The sequence below is a fragment of the Lepidochelys kempii genome, chromosome 18, assembly GCF_965140265.1.
Source record: "Lepidochelys kempii isolate rLepKem1 chromosome 18, rLepKem1.hap2, whole genome shotgun sequence".
NCBI classification, from domain to species: domain Eukaryota; kingdom Metazoa; phylum Chordata; order Testudines; family Cheloniidae; genus Lepidochelys; species Lepidochelys kempii.
In genome coordinates, this window is record NC_133273.1 from 11,944,534 (window position 1) to 11,971,343 (window position 26,810).

General features: G+C 41.8%; 1 protein-coding gene and 1 pseudogene across 1 annotated transcript; both read right to left on the reverse strand.

Annotated features, from left to right (window-relative positions):
- Positions 1–648: 648 nt before the first annotated feature.
- Positions 649–11,050, reverse strand: LOC140900223 (arylacetamide deacetylase-like 4). The gene is made up of 4 exons (XM_073317099.1): positions 10,874–11,050; positions 8,394–8,610; positions 6,169–6,232; positions 649–1,423 (listed from the first exon to the last, which is right to left on the reverse strand). Exons 1-4 carry the CDS (start codon positions 11,048–11,050, stop codon positions 649–651), a joined length of 1,233 nt encoding a protein of 410 aa, XP_073173200.1.
- Positions 11,051–17,559: 6,509 nt separating this feature from the next.
- LOC140900251 (arylacetamide deacetylase-like 4) lies at positions 17,560–22,950 on the reverse strand (annotated as a pseudogene).
- Between the last annotated feature and the right edge of the window lie 3,860 nt (positions 22,951–26,810).

Here is a 26,810-nt window from a genome sequence, read left to right on the forward strand (position 1 = left end):
GAGTGGCTGAAAGGCTGATGGTGTTAGGGAGCTGACACCCAGTCACCAAGGGTAAGGCTACCTCTCACTAGGGGCAGGGAGTAACAAGGTGATTCACAGCCCTGGGTACCCCAAGAACCATCCCAATAGGTATAACACAGCAGTGGCAGAATGACCAAAAAGTGGCTCCTATTCAAAGAGTATTTATTTATGGTACTGCTTTGCATTGTATATTTCTTTTTCTACTGTACTCATGAAAGCATTCTTTAATTATTAAAATTACGAATTATTTAAAAGGACAAAAGAAATTATTACTCCAGTCTGGGAGTCAAAACTGAACGAAAGAAACTTGTACAATACTCTGTATTCTTATAGAATGTGAACTCAATAAGCCTTAAAAGTAGGCCTGTTTATTTTTCCCCTTCCCTCCCAACTAAAACACGAGAGCAGAATCAAAACCACAAACCCTGTGAGCTGTAGCTCACGAAAGCTCATGCTCAAATAAATTGGTTAGTCTCTAAGGTGCCACAAGTACTCCTTTTCTTTTTGCGAATACAGACTAACACGGCTGTTACTCTGAATCCTGTCATAGTAATCTTTGATCCAGACTTCAGGAAACTTGGTATCAATATAGACTTTAAAATATATACAAACATTTTTAAACAATTTTCATAAGCTTTTTAGAAAGTTTACAATGTCATCCATTGCTTTTTTACCAGAGCGAAATGATAGAATCCCAAAATCAAATAGGCTTATCACTCCATGGAAGCCATCTTTAACGTGGTACCAAGTCACAGGGACACCACTGTCTTCTAACCGTTTCTTGTAGAGCAGTCCATCATCCCGAAGCACATCGTATTCACACGTTAAAATATAAGACAGGGGGAGCTGGCTGACAATGGACTCTTCAGCCAGAAGAGGTGAAAAAGTTGTCTCAAAAGCCACTTTAGCCGCCTCATAGACTTCATCTGAGTATGAAGTGGGCAAATGTGGTTTGTAGCCTCTGGCCTTAAACTCCTCAGGGATATTGTCTGGATTTACCCATCTCCCACACTTCTGTTTCACGTCCAGAGGAACATGAGTCCCCTCCATGACATTTTCCAATACTGAGAAGTCCTTCTCCAGATACTTCAGACAACAGCCGATAACGTGCTCTCGGTACAGGAGGGGCACTGCACAGTTTTGCTGATATGAAGGCAAATAAAAATCAATTGCCTGAAGGCCTGGATAAATCAAAATCTGAGCAAGTGGCTTTGGAAAATTCGGTCTGCTCACTAATGCTTGGCAAACAACAGCAGCAAGAGTGCCTCCAACGCTGTCCCCACTAATAATAACACAGGCAGAATCCACCCCATAGTCTTCTGCCGTCCTCATAAAGTGTACGCTGGCAGTGAGACAGTCCCTAAATTGAGATGGATACTTGTGCTCAGGAGCCAAACGATACCTACAACATTGGAGACATTGATTACTGGAGAGGAAGCAGGGCTGGGCATTGGGAGGGATAGTTCTATTCTTAGGCCTGTCACTCACCATGGACCAAGCTTCTTCATCTAACTGTGCCTCTGTTTCCCTCACGCGCTTTGATTGCTCTGTCTGTTCAGAGTGCAGGTTGAAATTTTTCAGACACAACTTTTCTTTTTGCCTAAAAATGCAGATTAAGTTTGTCCGAAACATTTTGCAAATTTGTATTGAATTCGGCAAATCGTTTCAGGGGGCGAAAATAATCAAAAATTTTTTGTTTCGATGTTTTTTTAAAAAAAAGTTCTGATTTTTCAATTCAAAATTATTTTTGTTTGAATTTTAAGTGAATTTTATTTTTTAAAAGGTGGGCTTTTTTTAAATAAAAAACCCCAAAACATTTGGTTTTGGGTCAAATGAAACATTTTGTTCAAACCAAAATGACATTTTCGAGTGGGGGGGTTGTGATTCACCAGAAAACAAACCAATTTTTTAAATCATTTAGTTCACCTACTGAACTGAAAAATCGGTTACTCACACAGCTCATCTATTTAGATTGGAGGCTCTAAAAAGCAGGGACTGCTCCTCATTGTGGAATCGAATGCATCTACCATAATGGAGTGCAGATCTCAGCTAGGTCCTCGAGGCACAGCTGTAATAACATAAGTCATAATAATTGAAAATTTTCTTTCAAAATTCTTCATTCTTGGTGATGGGATTTTCTTACAGAAAGAGGATCCTTTTTAGCTTCCCCTAATATTCTGTTTAGGTTTTTTAAAATTTTTTACTTGCTACCCATCAACAAGGAAAGACAACAATTGGGAGAGGAGGTTCAAACCAACTAATTTCTATTTACAGTCAATTGTTTTTCTTCTGCTCTTCCATCCCTCTACCATTCCTCTCCCAGGGTCCATGTGCTGGAAAAATTTTAATATCCTGAACTGGAAGGAGTTGGGGATACCCTTCATAGTGAGTTTAATTTTGAGTGGAGCTTCGTTCTTCACTCTAAGCTGTATGGATGTGCTCTTCAAAATGGCTATTGGCGTCTAAGAAGTACCCTTGCTTTGTCATTCTTTTGCATTTTTCTTCATTGAGCTGTACACGGTTACTATTAAGTGTGCTATTTAGTAATAATAATAATTACTACTATTATGCCAAAAAATAAATAAGGCCTCTGTGGGCAGGAAGCATTTTCTTTATATAAAGTTGCAATCTTATTGCAACTGTTCAAATTTCAATAGACAGTCTTCCCGCAGGAATGGGCTCCACTTAATAGCAGAAAACAATCAGAACTAAAACATGATCAGCTCTCTTTATGAGAGACAGACTGCTTCAGAGAAAGGACCAATCAAACAAGGATCCAACATTAACCGTGAATATAGTAAATATTTTAAAAATACATGGGGCCAAGATTTTAAAGGGGCCTTGATCTGCCTCTTGATAACCACAGCCTCCTAATTAATGTTTAAGTTACGAGTGGCATGAAAGAAAGTCACCACTGTGGGAGTGAAGGAGACAGGAAGTATTTCTAAAAGGTGGAGCACAGCAAGTAGGAGGCGACAAGTAGAGATGTTCCCTGACATTAATCTGGGGTGCTGAAAATGCCAAGTATCTGCCTCCCAATGTGAGAAACTTCAGAGAGGGACATATGAGGAGAAAGCGGTAGACACTTCTCTTAACTCTGCTGCAATAGACTGGACAAGGAGAGTTTTTTGACAGAAAAGGCAAATAAAGAACAAATAGTTCACTAATAATAAAATAGGGGGAGTCGTTCCTAAACAGGAAGCAATTATGTTAGCAGTTATGATACAAGAGAAAGAGGCATTTCAGAGGGGCGTGCACCTTTTGTGTATTGTAAATAGGAAAATGATGCATGCTCTCTCTTAATTTAATGGTATACGTAATACAAGAACATATCCCAAACAAAGTAACCCTGAGGAAGAGGCTCCTATTGCAAGATCTGCTTTCCACAGGCTTGAAGCACATGCTCTCCCAAAAAGGGTAGAGGACATTAGACATGTGTTCAAATGCCCTCTTGTTCGTTCTACGGCATAACCTTGTGTGACCTTCTCAATAACATTTGCATACCACAGGTAAACTATTTCTTGGGTCTGCAAAAAACATAGTAAATATTGGATTAAATGCAAAGGAAAAAATTCTGTTTTCATGGCAGGAACCAGGGTTGGGGGTAGCGGGATGACTAGTTTGTATCACAGGGCAGGCCCGGCATCATCGCAGCATGGAGGAAAATGGGGTACAGTGCAGAATGTGAATGCTGGACAAACAGTTCTCCAATAAAGGCATATTCCTGAAAGTCCAACATGCAAGTTCTAAACTCTCTGTCACAGTTCCAGGTAACTGCACTTGTATCCCCCTTCCATGGTCCACTCCAGAACTGCCCAGTCAGGTCTCTAGTTGTCATCTGTCCCTGGGCAAGGACCTGTGTCCTACTCCCTTCTGACCAGGGGTTCTAAGGGTCCACAGCCCCCTGACATACACTGTGATCTTCCCAGCAAGCCAGTCTACCTGATGGCCAGCCCCGGGTGGCTTTTTCTCCAGCATCTATGACCAGTGTATCAATATTCTGAATATACCAGCAATTACGAGTTACCACACAGCTCTTTCTCAGCAGAGAACATTTATTCTTAAGGTAAAAGCATCACAAAGAAAACCTATAATAAACCATAAACAGATTTAGACACTAAATGTACCCAAAATCATCCATTGGTTTTACCGGGCCGTGGTAGGCCAATAAGGCCTGGGACCCTACTAAGACCAAAGATCCTGTCTGTTTGCTGAATCAAGAGGAAGACCCTGTATTAGTTCAAGCTCAGCTTTTTATACCAAAAGCTGTTTCTTTGTCTCTTGGTCTCTGGAAAATCCAGTTTCAACCAGAACTTTCAAACCAACCCAGAGGGTGGTGGTACCTCTTTGGAGTTGTTTACCATCTCAGCGAGTTGCCTCAATCACCCCTGTGACAGACTGACAATTTCCTGCAATATCCTGAATATACTTTATTGAATTAGGTTGGACCTTTGTGAATTAGGTTTATCATCTTTGGGGTCCATTGAATTAAAAATGCAATTGAGTGTGTGATATTGTGGAATTGTAGGTAGTGTGACGGGGCAAGGCCAGACGGCTATAGTAAAGTAGTGAGGAACAGGTATGTTAGCCTCAGGCTAAACAAATCCCTGGTACCATGGTAACCAAATGGCAGTTGCTCCAGGTTAATCAAGACACCTGTGACCAATTAAGATCCTTCTAGAAGGCAGTGGCTATAGCTAGGTTGATTGGGACACCTGAAGCCAATCAAGGACTGGCTGGAACTAGTTAAAAGCCTCCCAGTCACTCAGTGAGGGTGTGGGTGTCAGGAGCTGAAGGAGGAAGCTACACTGTTGGAAGAACTAAGTAGTACACACCATATCAGGCACAAGGAAGGAGGCCCTGAGGCAATGGTGAAGTGAAGCCTGAGGACGTGGGGGGCTGTTGTGGGGAAGTAGCCCAGGGATTTGTACGCATCTTGTTTCTAAAAGAGCAGTTACCATAGCTGATACTATTAGGGTCCCTGGGCTGGAGCCCGGAGCAGAGGGCTGACCCAGGCTCCCCCCCTTTGCCCTCTGATTAATCACTGAGACTGGGAGACAACAGAGACTGTGCAAGGGAGGATAGCTTCTCCTCACCTCCCTTGCTGGCTTATGATGAAAATGGCTCAGTCGGCTGTGACCCTTGCCTCTAGAGAGAGAAGGCCTACGTAGAGGGTCACAGCGAGCCTCTGAGGCTAGCAAAATCCGCCAAGAAACGCGGGACCCACGGAGACAAGGACAGAGCTTTGTCATAGTATGTAACTTCTCTAGGAGACTGACTAATGCAATCCCTGAAAGATATTAAGAACTTCAAAGGGCTTTTTGGAGCAATGCAGGTGAAGTGGGTTTCCTAGAAAGTACCTGGGGGAATTCAAATGATCCACTTCAAAACCACTCTTTTGAAGTTCGCCCTGGTGAGGAAAACCCATTGTTTACTAATTACCTGCTCCTAGAAACTCCAGATCAAAGATCCTGACTTGTAAAAAGGGTGGAATAAAATGTGAGGAGTGTGCTAGTTGTGAGCTGATGCTGTTATGAAGTTGTGACCAAACAAGAGACCCCCCTTTGTGGGGTTTTGAAGGACTGCTCCTGCTGGAGCCTATGTTAGAACTGGGTGGATGTCTAGTAAGCTTGTTAGTATGTAAGTAGGTTTTTATTGTTTTTAGTATGTTTTTTCTGTAGTGTATTTACCAATAAAATAGACTAGCATAAAAAGAGCTGTGTGATATCTATAACGATGGGCAGTCACACTGTGAATCGTCTCGGAAGAGAAAGCAAGCAGGTGTGCTTGGGCAGCCAGTCTGTGCTGGAAATACCACAGTGAAGGCAGGCAGCTGGGAAGCCTGGAAATACCCCAGTCAGGAGGGAGGGAGAGGCAGGTCTCCACTCCCAAATGGCAATGGCTGCAGACCTGGAAGCCTGAGAATGGGTGCTTTCGCTGGACCATTAAGGGGAAATCTGGGTGCAGTTGATCTGATGTATGAAAACCCCCAATGCTCTAGTTCCTGGAAGAGCTATGGTAACCCTCCCACAGGAAGCAGAACACGATAATACATAAACATTGAATACAACGGTCCCCAAAGATACTGCACAGGGTTGTCGTACCCACTCCTTGTACATAATCTCCATTTGCACTGGGTTAACTCACCCAACAGACACCACCACTGATTCGCTTTCTCTGGCAAAATAGCGGCACACTCTGTCATAGGAATCTGAAAACAAATGTTTCCAATGGCACTGAATTAGTGTCGTACATTAAGATGAGTCCCAGCGGAACATTTTGTTTCTTAATCCAGACCTGGATCCAAAGTTTTCCATCCTAAATAGCGTGGGGTGAATCCGTAGTTTTGGTTTGGGCCTATTTCTAGTCTTCTTGGGTTTATTTGTTTTTGCCAGTCAAATAGTTGTATTTGTTAGCTCATGAACTGCATTTTCACTTGTTTGCGGCACTGTTAAAGTGCAACGCTTTTCACCTTTCCCTTCACGTGCATATTTCTAAGAAGCTCAGGCATGGATTTTTCAGACCACCACTGCAACCAAATAACACATACTACCTACTACTGATTTAACGGTAGGCACGGGTAGGTTCTCTATACGCTGGGGAAGATTTCAAAAAGTTTTCTACTGTTCAGCTCCACCAGCATTGGGAGCCCTAATCCAGAGGGGCCATCAACATTTTTGACACCATATCACATAACACTGCTCTGAGGCAGTCCGATCAGTACTGTTGTATATTCTGTAACACAGCTAATGTGCTTGTGTTAAATCTGCCTTGTACTTGTCTCACCTTTTTATTGTTCCCTGAAGGCAGTGGGGTTGAAAGGGAGAAACTGAGAGCAGAAGTTGGTCTCTTGATCCTTTCTATGGCAATAAATGGATAGTGATGGCTAAATTGTCTTGAAAAGGACCCTAAATTTGCACCCACGATATTAAACCTGCAACTGAAAGTGTGCCCAAAATTGGAGACTGGCTTGAAGACCCTTCAAAAATCTGTTTGAGTGGGGCAAAATTTCCAGACATGTAGTTTATTTGCCAAAAAATGCAGTTTTGTTCGACCTGAAACTATTTAAACTAATATGACAGAAATTCACCAGATAGTTTTGGCCAAAATTCTTTTCGGGGGAGAGCTAGGTTTACAACATGAGGAACAGCCGTGCTGCTGCCCATTTTATAACCTTTAGCTTAGTGGTTAGGGCATTCATCTGGATGTGGGAGATGAAGGTTTGAATCACTGCTCTGGAGCAGCAATTTGAAACTAGGTCTTTACCGTCTCAGCTGACTGCCCTAACCACTAGGCTATGAGCTGTTCTAGGGTGGGGCACTCTGTCTCTCCTGTTGCAGCTGTTCCAGTTTATACAGATAATTATTCATTGGCACAAGGACTTTACCTTGGCTGTTCCCCCTGCTACATCCCCCTTAGCCCCAGGCTATCGAGTCATTCTCACTCTTGCTCTCTGGCCCAGTGACTATTCAAGTATTTTATACAAAGTGGAACAGCTATACCAAGAGAGATAGAAATAGACCAGCCCCAGAATAGCCTATAGCCTGGGGGTTGAGGCACTTATTTAAGAGAAGAGAGATGTGACTTCAAATCCCTGTTCTAAGGTAGAGATCTGAGCCTGGGTCCGCCACATCTCAGGTGAGCATCCTACCCACTGGGCTGAAAATTATAAAATGGATGTCAACAAAGTCCACCAACAACATTTTCCACTCTGTTTGACCCAAACCGATGGCTTTAATTTATTTATTTAATTTATTTGCAGAGCTGCCTGTGAACTGAAAAAATCAGTTATTCATCCAGCTCTACCCTGGAGTATTTTCAGTTTTCTAGAAAACAAGAGGCTAGTTTCCTTGTGGCAAAGATAGCATTGTTAGCCCTCAATGCAATCTGTGACAATCCACTTCCTAGAGAATGTTTCTTCCAATCTTAGTGGAAAAGCTTTGGGTGGCCTATGACAGGCAATCTTTTCTATCTAGTGTAAACTCTCCACTCACCCCCAAAAAACAAAACCCTCCATGTGACATTTTAACATCACATGGACACCCAAAATACAGGCACCAATTAACATTACAGACCTCAATCCTCCCCTCAGAGTTCAAAGGCGTTGCACAAATTTAAATAAAAACAGGGCGTTAGCCATCAGGCTTCAGAAGGTTGGATTTGAAAGCTGTTTTTACCAACAGCAACCAGTGTACATTCATTTAGATGCTAATATGGAAGCCACAACTTCATTTGGATACAATAAGACCTGATCCAAAACTTCTCCTGAAATGGGAAACAGACCTGAAACCTTTTTTGAGGTTCTAAACAGTTCAGATGAGTTATTTGTTTTAAATACCATTCGTGGTTTTTTCCCCCCTTTAATGACTTACTAATGCTTCCAAACATCCAGCCTCCTCCATGCAAGTAGATGATGCCTCTCCTTCGGCAAACAGAAGGCGCTCTAGGCTGGTAAACCCTCACTGGCACCTCCTCAAACTGCAGGTCCTTTATGAAGAGTTTGGGGTCCTCCTGCAGGCTTTTTCCATCTTGTGTGTAGCGGATGAAGTTGATCTCAGAGCAGAAACCCAGACGCTCAAAAATCTTACCCTGTTTGGAACAAGGAAGGCCAGAAATTAGTTAAGATGGCCCAGAGCTGGCCACTGTGCAGATAGGAGGAGGCAGCGCTGGTGCCCTCCTTATAGCTTTTAGTCCAGTGGTTAGGGCACCTACCTGTATTCAGTTCCTCCCTCCATTTAATGTGGAGAAGGGATTTGAATTTGCATTCCCTACAGTGCACAAAAGTACCCTAGCTACTGGGCTATGGGGCATTCTGGTGTGGGTCTTTCTGTCTCCCTTGATAACGCTGCTGAACTGTGTATAAATAATTAAATATTCATTGGAACAGGGACTTGAATTTGGGTCTCCCATACCACAGATGAATGAGTGGCTAACCACCTCTACAGAGTCAGCCTCTCTCTTTCCCTCACCCAGTGGCTATTCACTGTCATTCATAGCCATACTCCACAGACATTCATAATGTGTGAGACCCAAGTTCAAATTTCTTCTCCACATCAGACAGCAGGAGGAATTGAATGCTGGTGAGCATCCCAACCACAGGGCTACACGGAGGACACCGTCACCTGCTGCTGGTTGTATGAATGGCAGCTAAAGCCAGGGGGAATTAGCCAGAACTATTTGGTGAATTTGTGTCAAATCTGGGAATACTTTTGGTTTACCCATACCTGCCTCTTTTTTTTTTTTTGGTGAATATACTATTCGTGTGGAAATTTTCCCCCAGCTCTGACAGTAAAAGTTGCCATGTTGATAGGCCTGGAGATGGAATCCTCTGTTTTTCCTCAGAATAAATGCCGCATTGAAAGTGGCTGTGCCAGTTACCCCTACATCTCCCAGTCTTTATGCCTCAAACAAGAGGGTGCTTTAGCCCTCATGGCCTAATAAGCCCTTTACCAAGAATGCTAACAAAGTTCCAGTCCATGCCAATAGTGGTCATTGGTCCACTAGAAAGTGAACTAAGATTACCAACTCCTTCAACATAGATAACCAAATAGCCTTCAGATTATTGTGAGTTGTGGTTGCCATGACAGGTTAATTTGAACAGTTGACCTAGGTAAAAGGCTCTGTATTCCATCACCAATCCCCATAAGCTATCTAATCCCCATTGTTAAAAAGTTGTACTGTAAAACTACCTGTCAGACAGATAACTTTGGTAATGCAGTTGTGCCTCAGATACAGGAAATTGATTATCATTTCTGTAACCAAGAAATAAAATAATCATCTCCTCATTACACAAGCACTAGAATTGTGTGATGTGCTCAACTTGGATCTCAAAAGTTGTCAAAATTAGTCTTTGTCCATTCACAGCCATTTGCCAACTTTTAAAAGTCATTGGACTTTTAGACAACAAGAAAATTAATAGCTGTAAGTGAGCCGGGGGGCAAAAAGTTGATACCTTTCCACCTTATGGAACAATCAAAACACACCAACTTATCTGCAAACATTTGAGACTGCTATTAGCTTGTGAATTTCACTCCCATACATAGTTCTGAACATATGCAAATCTGCATGAACATGCAAGGGCACATCACACCTAAACCTGGCACTGTGGGCTCACAACAATCCAACTAAGCTATGGAAAAGGCAACATCTTTTTGAACACGAAGGCATGCTAGCCCATACAAACCAGTTTTTAAAAAAAGTTAAACCATTTTAGTTTTGCAAGCAGTTTTTATTGAGTTATGTTGCACGGAAATATTTCACACAGTGAGATTTATCTATTTGGTGGAAAGCAGGGTGTTGCTTCTAAATGGTATGCATTGCATGAATCTCCTTGCAGATATCAGAATTTGTGAACACTCTACCCTAAGTATTTCCACAAGGATGGAGCAGCAAGGAAAGGAAACCTCTGTGTCAGGCCAGCTGCTGTTCTACAGATGTCTGTTGCAGCCTTGAGGACAGTAGCTGCTGTTGCCCTAAGATACCTCTTCACTGAAGGGCAGGGGTAGTAGAGGATGTACATAACAGCAGATTTCCAGGCCCCTCAGTACTAGACTTGATCTCAGCTGGTCCCTGGACAGTGGAATTCAGAGTTGAATTCTCTGCCACACTGACTTATGCATCAAATTCTGCTGGCAAGAGCATATCCAGGAGAAGGATGGAATTTGCTCCATAACTCAAAGTCAGCTTTTCTTCTTATCTTAAATACTTGTCCCATCTCTCCTAGGTTCTGGCTCAGAAGAGCGCACCACATTTAAACATTTACTTTTAAAACGTTCCCCCTGCTTCCCCTCCAACCCTCCCATGTCAATCAAAAACCAAAATGTAAACACAGTTTCAAGCCAGGAAAACTCACCAGAAAACATACAATAACCATCAGGCAATGAAGGATGCGAAGCTTTCCAGGTTGCTCGACTCCAGGAGGGATTTCTGAATTGGAGAGATCATAATAAATTGCCCATGCTGCCACCAGAGTAAAAGAAACAATCAATATTTCTGCTGCAATTGTGAACAAGAAGTAAACAAGCTCCATGTCTCTTGACTGGGGGTGATGTAGCCAGAGAACTGACTTTGACTTGATGTTCCTTCCAGTTTCTGAAGTGTCTTGGATATATAACTAGGTTATTTACATCCACTAAAGAGTGTGGGGTGTACTCCCAAGCTGAAACAACACTGGAGAATGTTTTGTAGCACCCAATATTTCATCACAGCACTGTTGACACTGTAAATGATTTCATAACAATTTGGGCAAGTGTTGCAGATAAATACTAGTTAGAAGATCACATTGATCATTGTGCAAAGATAAGATGGTATGTGTCTGCACTGTAACTGGCTGGATTCACACGTTTAATGTAGGCTTTCTCTTGCACAGCAGTATAAAATTCTGCTAGCAGCTATTCTGGCAAGTGTGCCCATCCTGACATCCCACACAAGTGATGTGAAGATTTATTCATGGAGAGATAGAGCCAGCCAAAGTACAGCAGCTAACCCTAAACTGTACATGTACAAAGTTAACAATGTTACAGGTAGTCAGCAGGACAGTTCTGTATCTACAGTGTGTTCATTCCGAGGAACATGGGACTTATGCGTTTAATTTTTGATGCTGCTGGTAATTTTAAACCTTCTAAAATTAGGCATCTCACTATTTCCAGAGGGCCAAGGGAGGGGGAGGAAGTGACAATGTCTTGAATCTTTTAGAAATTTGATTCAGACAAGTATCCAAAAGTTCGGATGCTTTTCTCTGTATATTTGGTGGTATTCGGCCTGGGCTAATCCACAGCCTCATTCCTTTACCCCTCAACAGGCACCAGAAGGGTCAGCCTAAAATACAGCAGGAATTTAAAATACCTATTTTAGCAATGAAGGGAGCAATCTGTTTAGTTCATCAATAGTGGTTCTGCATTTAGACTGGGGGATGAACTCCAAACTACGTTAAATGGGCCAGATTGTCAGCTGGTGTAAATTGGTATCTCTTCATTGAATTCAAATGGAGCTACATCCATTTGTACCACATTGGTTTAGCCCTTGGTGTTTGGAAGCAATTCTGATGGCAGGGAAGAATTCTTACTTCATGTCTTGCCACCCTTCCCAATTTCATTCTGATTTGATGTTCTGCCAGCATTTGAAAGTGACTATGTGCTATTCTTCTCCTTCTCGCAGTACATTGGTTCCACCTTTCCCAAAACCCTCATCAGCCTTTGCAACGCCTCCCATTTGGCTTCCCTCAGTTCCCAGCTCTTTGAATTGCAGCATATACAGAATGCTGCCTTCAGCCTCCTAACATGCCCAGAAAACTTCACCCACATCAGTCCCACTTTCAAGCAATTTCCATGGCTCCTTCCCATCAGGACCCAATTTAATTTTTTTCTTTTAATTCCCAAAGCCCTCTATGGTCTTGCTGTGGCCTGTCTCGTGGCTTTGGTCACTCTCTCTTCCTCCTTTGCACTCCCTATTTTTTTCTAGTGGTCTCCATCCTGTATCTCTATCTGTACCACTGTAGGTACAAGAGCCTTCATTTCTGTGGCTCCTGACATCTTGACCAGCCTTCCTGCATTTCTTTGCCTCAATAACTCTCTCTCTCTCTCATTTGGAAACTCAGCTGAAAAAATATAGTTTCCTTCTTAGCAACATTTCTTTATTTCCCCTGTGCCCTGATATGATTTAGCTCTGTAACTGCACCGTTTATGGAAACGCTAAAGTATTTTGGGACCCACATTCTGTAAAATACCAGGCAGTTCATTTCCAGAGGTGCTGAGCACTCAGGCTCTAACTGAAGGCAGTAGGAACTTAGCATCTCCAAAATGAGGCCCAGTATAAAACTGGCATGAATTATTCCGTTTAAAAAAGTCATTTTAAAAACAAACTATGACATGAATGTATCGTGCCCCATTCTGTAGGCAGAGTTCAACTAGAAAGATTCCAAGTAGAGCTACTGGGGGAGGGAGAATTTCCCCTTTAGTGACAATTTTGATGAAAACGTGTGGGGGGGGGGATCCTTTTTGTTTAATTTTTCATTGGAAATTTAATTTTTTTGTTTGAAAACCAGAAACTTCCGTTTTCGGATGAAGACTGACCATTTTTGAGGAAAGCCATCACTCTGCGGGAAACGTTGTGAGCAAAAATCCAATTTTCATCAAAAATAAATTTAGACGGAAATGTTTTACCAGATTGAATTTATTCTGCAGCTCCTGTTTGTTTTACTTGGTTCCTCGGTGACACCTGGTGGCCAATTATATACCTAACAAGCTTTTTTCTTTTCCAGTTTCCTGAGGCCTAGGTGATACATCTCAAGGGTTTAAAACTGAACACACAGGATTCCTCTACAGTGCCTTGTATAAGTAGCAACATTGGAAGTTGAGATTTCCTTGGTCAGGTCTATAAAATATCTTTAATTCTTCCAGTCACAGCCACCTTAGGCGTTGCTTGTAACAGTAACTACTGTACAATCTTTCCAAAGGAAAGGTCGTTTTCTAGCTGACACCAAGAGTCCCTTGTTTAGTCCATTATCTTGTTACTTTTTCAGAGCTATTTCTTCATTTTTTGTTTCTATTGGTGTATCTTAGTGTAAAATTTTGAATAATTTTTTACCTTCTTATCCTATTTACCTAGCTGTTGAGATCCACTTTATTTGAACTAATAATAATATAAAAAGGAAGAAAGGAGTATAACGTGATTGCTTTTGAAGCATGTCACCAAATATCACAGAGAGATCTAAGGATCCTTTGTGTAGAAAGAGCTAATTTAACTTGCTTAATATGACAAGTGATCTCTTTCTCGCAAACATATAAATACTTGAAGATTGGGTTTTCTCTCTCATTCAGACTTCCTTCCGTATTTCAGCATTGATATCGAGTTTTAACCCTGAATCGTTTTGTTTTACTGCCTGTTCGGGTAAGTAGACTTTGAAGTGAATTAAATACTGGGAGACAAATTTTTTAGCAGATTTAGATTCCACAGAGTGGGGCGGGGGTGGGGGGCTCACACGAACTGGAGAGAAAGGAATTATAACGTCCCCAACCATGTGGCTCCCCACCCCAAGGTTAGGGTTCCTATGGTTAGAGTAGTTGGACCTAGGCTCAGGGTTCCAATGGGTAGGGCTGCCCACCTTAGGGTACACAATGTTGCTGCTTTGGTTCCTCAAAGCCTCAAGTAGTCTCTGCTACTTGTACTGCAAATCTGTGGCAGAACTGTTGCTGCTGGGGCCATGTAACTATAGAACCCATTAAAGGTCCAACCTACACAACTGATTGGAATTACCTTGTGACAGGAGCAGAGAATAAACATGCTGTACATGGACTTTTGGATACGGTGATATTTGCAACGCAAGCCATCCCTTCTTCAAGAGATGCCTTTGTTACAGTAGCAGAATCCAGCTAAATAATGACATGTCCGTGTACACCTGCAGTGAGCTCCATCCTCATGAGCTATGCAGGCAATCCACAGTAATAAATCTATTCACAGGGCCTAGTTCTGTATGTGGTTACAAAGTGAGTCCTTGCCATTCTCTGGAGGAGTCCTCTGCCAGCACTGAAGTAGCAGCTACCCTGGTTCACAGCTGGTGCCACCTACTCTCTCTCCACAAAGCCACTGGGAGAAAGTGATTGTAATATTTTTGGAACAACTACCAATTTCAGTCCTCGTTTAAATTCTCTCACCAGGCTGGATAATGCTACCTCGCAATGCAACGCATGATAAAGAATTTCCTGTCCACAACAGTAAAGTGTACCTGATATATAGAAGTTGAACATTGTTGATAAATATTTATATAGTGCTGTGCATGTTCATGGTGTTATACAAAGATCTATTATGGGGCAGCTATGATCTAATGGGCTGATCATGGGGCTGGGAGCCAGGACAAGTAGGCTGTATTATTTGTCCCCTCCATTAGTTGCCGTCTTTGTGCCTGCATCTGCAAAAATAATAATTATGGTTGCCCACTTTGGCTGAAGTGCTTTGAGATCTACAGGTTAAAACTATGGATATAATTATAGACAATCCTTTGACGTGAATATTTTATAATCTGATCAAATCAAAACAGACAACAAAAAGCAATGGCCAACATCTCCTGTGAGGGAGGCAGTGGGGAATTTTAATGTTTAGAAGAGGGATTGCTGAAAGACATGGGTTTGAAAGAAGGAGAAAAGAGGGTGATTTGTAGGTGAGAAAAAAGGGCATTATTCCAGCAGCAAAGAGGATTGGGACAGCATGATGGAAGGGGAAAAGTCTGTTATGGGAGAAGCAGGAAGAGGTCAGGTTTGCAAAAGAACAATGGGAACAGGGATGGGGAATGACAATGGAGATAGGTCTGAGAACAATGACCCTGATTCTGGAGCTCAACTAAGCTCTATTCAGTTCAGGACCTGGGAAGAGCAAAAATAGCTTTTTGCCATATTTATGCCCCCTATTACTGGCCAGGAGCCAGTTCAACCATTAATACAAGTTAGAATAGCCTCAGGACTGTTCTGACTTGCACAGGCAGGCAGTGTCCCTCCAGGGGCTATTATACCATTCAGGCATCATTGGCACAAAGAAGCATTATGATCAATGGGGATAGAAAGACATCTGTGACTTTAAAAAAAACCAAAACCCTAGTTTCCTGTATATCCCAATATTCTGAGGTTATGTTCATGGTGAACAATTGCTTAGTTCATTAGTTGTCAAGAGGGTTGCAAAAATACTCAGCAGGCTACCTATAAAGGGATGTTCTTTACCTCTTTGTATCTGCTTAGATAGTACAAAGAAAGAGAGACTGACTTGTGTGATGACGTCCTTTTAACAGCAGGTGTGGAATGTTGCCATCCAAAGGTTCTGGAAGGTGGCCTGGCAGGTTGAATGAGGCAGCTAGGTGTCACGAGACTTGATGCAAGGCTGTTTGGAGGAACGTTTTCAATTGGGATCGGTGGGAGGGTCAGTTTGAAATGGGTCCATTTGACCTGAGGTTGGTAAACGGGTCAGTTTTGGTAGCTGGAATAGAGCAGTTGAGAGTGATGTTGAATGGTGTGAAGGTGGAAGCCAGGAAGAAGTTGAAGCCAAGTGGCTCTTATCTAATCTCCGTCAGCTTAGAGCATCTCCACTGAATTCAAGCGTAACCAAGACTAGACTCTGACTGGCCCAGCGTAGTCACCCTCCATCTTGAGGATGAATGAGACAGAACAATGGGGGAAGGTAAGGATGGCAAAGTGTGAGAAAGAGAGAGCAAAAGAAGAAACTAGTCAGGAAGAGAATGTAGAAAAGGAGCCTGTGAAATCCATCGGGGAGAGGCAAGTGAACTCCTAGTTATCCTCCCTTATCACAATGATGCTCTGAGGAGGCTTTGTATCACCATACGGCCCATCTGGTGTGTTGCTTTAGAAACAAAACCACTTTTCTTTTTCCTTCATGGACAAAGCAATTCTCTGACGGTTTTTAGTTCTGGGACAAAATTGGGGGGGGAGGGAATAAAAGGCAGTGATACTCGCTGAAGCTCTTCCCAAAAACTGAGATCTATTCTGTTCTGTACAGATTCTTATACTGCCCTCATTACATAGGACCTGAGCACCTTCCAGCTGTGTGTTAAGCAACATGAGTGACATCTGTCACGCTGCATACATGGGTCATGGGTCAGATCAGCAGTGACTACAGGGCTCTGGGAGCTAGGGGGAAAAAAGTAAGGGATGCGGGTTGTGTTTTTTGTCCATCCTCCTGGTTGGGAGAAAGGGCCCAGGCAGGGACACATGCATCCTGAAGATGAACTCACAGCTGCACTGACGGTGTTGATGGGCGGACTTTGGCTTCCTCGACCATGGGATGCAGTTCCAGGAAGAAGGTGTGCTGGGAAGAGATGGGGTCCAAGTGACCAAGAAGGGGGAAAAGCATCTTCACACACTAACTTGCCAACCTAGCGAGGAGGGTTTTAAACTAGGTTCAAAGGAAGCAGGTGACAAAAGCCGGCAGGTAAGTATAAAAACAGTCTACCTTTCAGAAGCTTATGTTGGGGGGGCAGAGATAAGGAAATCACATTAGGATCATAGGAGCAATAAGAGGGAAATCTGTGGGGGAGGTAAAAAGGGAGGTGGTGTTGCATTATACATCAAGAGACTCTCCTATCCTTATGTTTCCCCAAACATCCTTCATGTTGACAAGGGGCAAAAGACAAGAAAATGCCCCTCTTTTCCCCTCTCCTTGTCGCTCTGCTGCCTGGAGGGGCTGGAGAGTTGTCCCTGTTGCTTCTCTCAGGACCCTGACCTGTTGTACAAAGACCTATGAGTTGCTGGAGGTCAGCTCGGGTGGAATGAATATTTCTGTTCCCCGCCCCCCCGCCCTTGTCTTAGGCATCTTTTTATTGCGTGTTTTCAGTGGTGATACTGGCTTTACTGTGTGCTGTTATAATTTCTATCTGAGGGTCACAATTATGCAGGTGGAAACTGGAAAGTGTAAAATACTGCATATTTTAAAGAACTCAAATCTAAAACCTAAACAAAAAGTGCCTACTTTATTTGCATAAAGTATTTTGCACTTGCTATTGGAAATACAGGACCTGCAGCATTTAAAAAAGAATATTTTTCACAATTTTTTAATAAAGTTCACAGTATTATCCAGTATCTTTTTTGCAGAGGGAAATGAAAAAATTCCAAAACCAAAAAAAGCTAATACTCCATGGAAACCATCCTCATTATGGTACCAGCTGACTCGAACACCATTATCCTCTAATCGTTTCTTGTACAACAGTCCATCATCCCTAAGCACATCAAATTCACAGGTCAAAATATAAGACTCAGGAAGCTGGCAAACAATAGCATCTTCTGCTAAAAGTGGGGAAAACATTACCTCTAACATTTGTTTAGTCACTTCATGAACGTCATGCTTATATTTATATGAAGGCAGTTTCTGTGGTTTATAGCCTCTGATCTTAAATTCCTCAGGAATATTGTCTGCACTTATCCATTTCTTATATTTCAGTTTCATATCCTCAGGAACATGGGAACTCTTCAGGACATCTTCCACTACTGATGTGTCTTTATTGAGATAACGTAAGCAAAAGTAGGCAATGCGATCCTGGAACAAGAAGGGGACTGAGCGGTTCTGCTGATATGAAGGCAAATAAAAGTCCAGCCCCTGGAGGCCTGGATAGATCAAGACCTGAGCACGTATTTTTGGGAGGTCTGTCCTGCTCACCAGTATTTGGCAAATAGCAGTAGCGAAATTACCTCCACAGCTGTCCCCACAAATGATGATGCGGGCAGGATCCACCTGATAATCTTCCACATGCCTCATAAAGTGTATGGTGGCATTGAGTCAACCCCAGTACTGGCTTGGATACAGATATTCAGGAGCCAACCGATAACTAAATATCAAAGAAATTATGATTTTTTAAAAAGTAATTACAAAAATTTCGTTTCCATTTTTTATGTCTAATTGGTGTGGCATCTTCTCTTTAAAATGCCCTTCTAAATTTGCACATTTATAAAACCTATGTATTTTAATTAGTTCAATAAAAATGTCCAAAATTTAAAATAATTTTATTTGTTACTCTAGCATGATTTGCCTAAAAATACATGCCTAAAATGAACAAAACCCTCAAACCAGAAATATAGGGCACAAGCTAAAATAGTAAGGACTGTCCCATTTTCAGATCTCAGCATGTACCACAGAAGCATTCCAATTGTAAACTGCCACATTGGGGGAAAAACCTATATAAAAACACTGGGTTGCGCTCACTTACCCAACAGACACAACCACTGAATCGGTTTCTCTGGCAAGATAACGACACACTCTTTCAAAGGCATCTGAAAACAAAAATTTTCAAGAGTGACATATCTGAGTTCTAATACATGTGAATGGAAGACTATCAAGGGGAAAACTTAAACTCGGTAATGAACCAAATATCAGCAGACCTCAGAGACCAATCTGTGCGACAGCCTTATGTACGATCATAAGTTTTGAAAGAAGGCTATAAAAAGTTGCTAACCCTGAATAAGGAAGTGGCAAGGAAGAAGAAGATATTTGAGTTCTCATATATTCCATATGCTTTAGAAATAAGACTGAAACTTGTGAAGAATGGCGTAAAATCTAAGTACCAAATCCTGCTCTGTGTAGTCATGAGTAGTCTTTTGTGACAAATTCTTGCCCAGTGTAACTCTGTTGATCATAGAATCATGGGGTTAGAAGATCATCTAGTCTAACCCCCTGCCAAGATGCAGGATTTGTTGTGTCTAAACCATCCAAGACAGGTGGCTATCCAGCCTCCTTTTGAAAACCTCCAGTGAAGAAGCTGTCACACCCTCTGGAGGCAGTCTGTTCCATTGTCTTACTGTTCTTACAGCTGGGAAGTTTTGATGTCATAACAGTGCATCGCCCTTGGAATACGTTAGACATCTGTTATTATGTATATCCCTTAATAAGGTGTGGAGCACACATGCTGTCGAAACCACTGCAACCCTGAGTTCATTTCTCCACAAAATAAAACCTTTCCATCAGTTAGTGAATCAGGGCTGACTTCAATATGGAAAAGGCTTTCAAATCCCCAAAACCTCAAGAAGGGCCAAATCCATATCACCTTACTCTTGCATGTATTCCAAATTCATCACCAAAGTATCTTTAGAGGTCTGGGGACTTTTACAGATTCTAGAGGTGTATTCTACAGTCAATATATGCCTAAAAGATGTGTTACTATAAAAGGAAACAATAAGCACAGAGGTATTTCTCTTGGTCTATAACAGAAGTAGTATTGTAATGGAACAAAATGTTAATTCATGCTTTAAAACACACTCAAAATCAGCCTTGACTTGTGTTTGACCTACATCCAGAAACCAGCGGCTTCTTACTGTACCCTAGATACTTGTGAGCACTTAAACTGCTCTTTGCCACGTATTTTAGAGTCCAGCTTTGAGAGTTTTTAGAGTTGGAGAGAGTCATGTGGAGGCTAAAGTCGGGCACTCTGCTTTTAGTTGGTATTACCTGGGGAAACTGTTCAGGAAGGCAGGTTTCAGAGCTAGTAGCTTGGGTGCAAGTCAGCTGAGCAGTTGCTGCTGTCACCCTCACCAGCTCTGTGCAGAGAAGGATTCTGATGCTGTCACCACTTGAAACTGGCAGGGCTGCTGACACTGAGGAGTGATAAAGTGGGGTACAAAAAGACCACACTGGTGGCCTACATCATAGCTTCTGTAACCTCCTATACCACTGAATGGATATTGGAAACCTGCAATTTTCGAGCAAGGACGTAGAAGATTGCCCAGAGGCACTTCTGACATTTTTGGAGCTATCCAAATAACTCCTTTTTTTGTGTGGTTTGTTTGTTTTGTTTTGTTTTTTGTTTGGATAGACCAAAAAAATTTAAAAAATTATTTCAGGTCAATGAAAAGCAAAAAAAAAAAAAAAAATCCAGTTTTTCTCTAAGCTTCAAACCAGACACAAACCTTTTCTGAGATTCCAAAAATGTGTGGTTTTTTGCCTTTTGTTTTTTTTTAAATTATCAATCATAATTTTAATCTTGATATTTCTTACTAATGCTTCCCAGGGTGCCAGCCCCTCCATGAAAGTAAAGGACTCCCCTCCTTTGGCCAACAGATGGTGCTTTTGCCTGGTAAACCCTCATTGGCACCTCAGCAAACTTCAGATCTCTGATGAGGAGTTTTGAATCTCTCCATGGTGGTATTCCATCCAGCATAAACCGGAGTAAGCTTATGTCACTGCAGATCCCCAGCTTCTCCAAAATCCTTCCCTGTTAAAATGAAAGTGATCCGAAATTGATTACTGCAAAGAGGCCCAAATCTTTCAAACTACACAAAATGCATGGACTGTAGCTTGCTGGGATGGATTGAATTTCAGGAAACAGAGGTGGCACTTTAGTGCCGAGTATGGTTACAAACCAAGAAATGATCAAACTGTTTTTAAGTAAATTGAGTGGTGCTGAAAGTTGCCAGGTTGGCACTGATGGAGACCTAAGTCATCTCTATCCCTGGAACAGGAGCAACGGGGATATGGTGCAGTGCAGAGTTCCCTATACAGAAAAGGGTCGTCTTTTGCTGTTGTTCGCAGTTGTGATCATTCATTTTTACGGAGCCAAATAATCACAAAAACGGTTGATCTTAAAAATATTGGGAGAAAAGGAAAAATAATTTCTGATTTGGAAACAGGGGCTAGACAGGGAGGCGTCTAAAGGCATGTCTCCACCGCAAAAACTGTGCACAGGCTAGCTTATTCAAGCTAGCTTGAATCCAGCTAGCATGGGTCACTATAGTGATGAAGATAGCACAATGTAGGCTTCAACTTAGGTAGGACTTAATATCACATTCCAAAACCTTCAGTATATTCAAATACCTGCCATGCTTTTAAAGCAACCTGTCAAATAGATATTTCCTCCCAAGAGTGAAATTTTCCTTTAAAAACAAACCCCCCCAAACCAACCAAACAAAAAAACTTTACCTTGCTCGATGTCCAGGGTGGCAAATACTTAACCTTTGGCCCAGCTTTTTCTTTCATAAAAAAGGAATAACTTTTAGATGTAATGTCTATGAGCTATAAAGTTCAATGTCAAAAGAGCTTTATGGCATTTGTTAGAAGAAAGGGGATGCATTGGTCACTCCTAGCCCTGGAAGATTCACATTTCAAGACTGACAGAAAAATTATTTTTGGTCATTTTGAAGATGTTTCATGTTTTTAGTTTTAATTTTAATGTTTCTCTTCCTCAGATCCATGCACAATCATAGTAACTAAGGCCCATAGCTTTGCAAGTGGAAGGATACAATCAATAATCCCAATGCAATGTTTTAAATTCCCTAAAATTATCCTAGATGATTATTGTGTGTGCGTGTGTGTGGGCCATGTGTACTATATCAAGAACACATGTAGATGTGGCAGGTTTGGTGTGGTATAAACGTTTTATTGATACTCATTTGTGATTACCTACATAACTTTATTCTTCTCCTTGCCACTTCTGATTAAGCAACCATCCGAAACTCAGAGTAATATAACCTGTTGCACATCTTTCTGTATTCTATTCATGTGTGTGCATGCATAATACATGCAATGTAAAAAATGTGGGTATAGTGTATATGCAAGGCAAGCTGCATTTGTCTGATCTGTAGCTAAAGAGTCCATCTATTCATTTCTGGGGTTGTTGCTTCAGATAGGTTTCGCTGTAGTAAAATGCCTGTGAATTGTCAAGGCACAATCTGTCCCAGTGAATGCACAAATGCAGGTATGTGCATTGAACTAGAGCTGGATGGGATTTTTTTCAGTGAGATTTTCCTGTCAAAAAGTTGATTGGTCAAAACCTGAAAGTGTTTGTGGGAAAGGGTCAGTTTTGAGGAATTTCTCAACTCAAAAATAGTTGAAGAAAACGTTTCAAAATTATCAAAACAAAAAACTTTGGTTTCCCAGTTTGAAATAACTTTTCCTTTTTTCTCTGACATATTTGACTAGGAAATGGGTTATGGAAGCAGATGTATTAGAATTCTGTCAGGCTTGCTATTATGTGGGTATCTATCTATGGACAATTCAATAAGTATAATATAGATTTTTATTTTCTTTGAAGCAATGTTTTAAAAATTATGAAGTGTCTGGAGTCTGAGAGGCACAGAAAAAAATCTAAATAAATAAACTCTAAAATCAGCCTCTAGTCTTTACCTTTAAGAATTAATTTAATCTGCAATAGTTCATATTCCAGATGTCTGAAGACTGTTTAAGAATTTTTTTTTACAGATCTTTCAACTCCCGTCCCATTGTCAAAAATAAAAGTTGAATCCCCACTTTGAAGACAAGTCAACTTACCAGAACAGCAGTCAGAAGTAATAGCGAGTGATAAAACCGAAGCTTTAGTGGCTGGTCAATTCCAGGAGGCAGTTCTGATTTGAAGAGATCATAACAAATTGCCCAAATGAACAATACCGGTAGCAAAAAGGGAGAAATCCAAATCACTCCTATTAATGTCAAAGGAGCACAAACAAACCCCATTGAACTTGAATGAGGATGATGTACTCAGAGAAGTGATTCTGATTTGATTCTTCCAGTACTATTTCTGAAGAGTCCTTACAGAGGACTAAGCAATACAGGGCATCCTTTTGACACACAGCACAAAATACATAATCAGATTAAGATTGCAATATCAGTAATTCTCTCCACCCTCCTCCCATGAATCATGATGATGGCTCCACCCACACACAAATACATATCAACAGAAGAAACTAGCATCTCAAACTCAGGTGTAATTTTATTCATGATTTCTTATTAAATACAAGAGAAATGAACATTCCAAATGCACCTAAAACTCTGTTTATTCTGTATGTGCTTTCATTATGACTCAGTTCTGGATGGACTTCTTGGTGGGACTGCAGAACTAACCCTTGGACATTCCAAAAGCCCAAAGTCTCTCTGATTTTTGTATTCTTCAGGAGACGGCCCAGCAGGGCTACTGCACTTCAGAAAAATGTTTAGGCAGACAGTTGTGCCATACATATTGCAGAAGAACGCAGGACACAAAGATGTTCCTATGCTGCCAATTCCACTGAAAAATTAGCAAATGTTCGATTTAGGGTCTAGGTTTTCCAGAACAGAAAGTTTGGAGTGTGAGAATTTCTTCTCGCAAATTTCTACTGGGAACTTCACATGAACTGGATTTTTGGTAATCAGAACTTGCCCATCTTCCTTTTAGGGCCGGATGTGCTCAATCTGTGTTCTTCTTTCTAGTGTGTGTATGCACAGCCCAACCACCCATCAGTGCATTACACCTTTCACTGGCTTTCCTCAACAATACAGGAGAGTGATCTAGCCTTTAACACCAGTTTTCAAGGTATGCCTCTAGGAACAATCCCATCAACTATAAGCTACTTGTCTTCACTTTCATGGCCCTTCAAAGCCTATTCCCACCCTACCTACATCATCTCTCGTCCACTCAACCGATCAGCCAGCGATGCCAGCCTCTATTGTCCACTTGTTAAATTTTCAAATAAGCACCTTCATGCTTTCTCCCATGCTGCCCCACATGCTTAGGAGAAGCTCCCTGAAACTATCCACAGAGCTGCCTCACTATCCTCCTTCAAAACCTTCCTTAAAATTCTTATTTTCCATGCTGCCTACAAAAAAACCCCCATAATAATGGTTAGGCTGCTGGTGTGCTGAATCATGCTGACCAATATTGTCTCATTGTTTCCTTGTACTCCCCCATGTGTCAATAGTCATCTCTTGTTTTATACTTAGATTATTAGATCTTTGGGGCAGGGACCATCTTTTTGTTCTGTGTTTGTCCAGGGCCTAGTGCCCTGGGGTTCTAGTCCATGATTAGGGTTTCACGCTGGTACAGTAATACAAACAATAATGATCATACAACCCACCCCCTTCCCCGCTGGTGCTAATGGAGAAGCAAAATGTCTGCCGTGAGGTAGTCCAAGATCTGTTATTAAAAGGAAAAAGGTGCCCCAGAAATCGCATGTCTGTAAAATTGCCATGGCCGGATCTATCTGCATACAGTGCTTTTCAGAGCAAAGAAAGATTCCCAAAGACAAGTCTTCAAGTCTTTCATGTCTTTCATGATTTCAAGATCTACTTCCGCTGAGGAAATGAGTGCGCCCTCTTCTACCAGTGGGCTAGCACCCTGGAGAGATTCTCCCAAACTTCTGATGCTTCTCACAACAGGGTTCTGAAACCTTCTTCAGGAAACATCCAGCCCAAGAGGCATGCATCCAAACTAATTCCTCAGTGGAGGCATCTATGTTTTTAAGAGAGCCTCTAACCAAAGTGAAAAGCAATCCCATTAAACGTATTTGTGACTGTTATATGTTTTACTGCTGTGACCTCCATGCCCCAGGTCGCAATGCCACTCACTCAGCATTGGCCCTGGCACCATCACGATGGGGGGCACCAGGGCTACTCCTCAGTGAGTAACGGGGCAGCTGGTGCTGCTGCTCCTTGCTGCTGCCGGGGACTGGCTGCTGCATCAGTACCTGAACTAGACCAGTCAGGGACCATGAGCTAATGCTGGGTGGCCCCCCACAAATTGGGCCCTAAGCACGTGCCTACGATGACTCTGGATTTGTGCTGGAAATGGCCCAACTTGATTATCATACACATTGTAAGGAGAGTGATCACTTTAGATAAGCTATTACCAGCAGGAGAGTGGGGTGGGGGGAGAGAAAACCTTTCGTAGTGGTTTGTGTGTATAAAAAGATCTTCTGTACTTTCCACAGTACGCATCCGATGAAGTGAGCTGTAGCTCACGAAAGCTTATGCTCAAATAAATTGGTTAGTCTCTAAGGTGCCACAAGTACTCCTTTTCTTTTTGCGAATACAGACTAACACGGCTGCTACTCTGAAATCTGTCTTACTCTGGCTTTGGTCAAGACATTGAGGATTCACCAAAGAAAAAAGGGAAAAGATTGTCAGTTTAAGACTCTTGGGGGGGGAGAAGGGGCTCAGCACAAGCATGATTTTCTACAAAAAAAACAAGGCAAAGGGCTAACATTTGCTTTTTGTGAGTACTGCAGAGCTGATTTTTCTGTTAGTCATGGCGGATACAATGATATTTCAAGACGTATTGCTAAGGAGAAACAAGCGAGCTGGGCCAAGGCTGCAATGCAGTCAAAATGTTTGGTAGCTTGTTCTCCATCTGCTGCGTCAAAAATGAGTGACCGTGTAACCAAAAGTGAAGTGTTATTTATAGGATTACTTTTGGAGCATACCATTCCTCCTGCTCTCAATGATCATGTGAGACCTTTCTTCAAGAAAATGTTCCCAGACTCCAAAATTGCTCAGCACTATGTGTGTGCTTCCAGAAAAATGACCCATATTATACCAGGGTCTATCTCACCAAAAGCACATGAAAATGTACCAAGTGTGATTGAAGGCCATAAACAATATTTTGACACAGGATGCTAGTGTGAACAAGTCTGAGAAGTATGTTCCAATCTTGGTTGTGTCTGAACACCTGGAAACTGGCCTTACAGTTACTGTGGTTTTAGATATGGTTTCTTGCACATCAGATACATCTCAGGAATTGTTTGATGTAACGAACATTGGGCTGTCAAAACACAATGTTGACTGGAGTAAATGTGTTACGATAATGCAGCAAACATTCACAAGAGTGTATTGTCTCAAATTAAAGCCAAGCAAACAACAAACCAGAAACTGTAGGTAGTGGGCTGTCTCTCCTACCTCATGCACTGTATTGAACTCATTACAGATGAATGTTGAGGATTTGATCAACATTTACTACCACTTTCAGAGAAGTGTCAAAAGAGAGGCATCGCTGAATGAATCCATTGAATTTTGTGATACTAGTGTGAAGACAAGTGTGTCGTATGTGAAAATGCACTTGCCGAGAGATCTATTGACTGTACCTTGGCTACTTGGGATGGGCCACACTCCTTCTTTAAAAAGAAAAGGAGGACTTGTGGCACCTTAGAGACTAACCAATTTATTTGAGCATAAGCTTTCGTGAGCTACAGCTCACTTCATCGGATGCATACTGTGGAAAGTGTAGAAGATCTTTTTATATACACCCAAAGCATGAAAAAATACCTCCTCCCACCCCACCCTCCTGCTGGTAATAGCTTATCTAAAGTGATCACTCTCCTTACACGGCTGTTACTCTGAAACTCCTTCTTTATCAGGACCTTTGATGAAAAAGAGCAAAGAGGCGCTCCTGGAACATGGGAAATAAGAATACCAATGAGATCCAAGAATCCTTTAATGAAGGTGTTGTTTTTTTTTTTTCATGCAGTGCTGCCCATGTTTTACATGTTCAACTGACTCCTCCAAATGGAAGCACCAGTGAGTCACCTTTTGTACTGAGTAATGATGACTCTATACAAAGATATTTG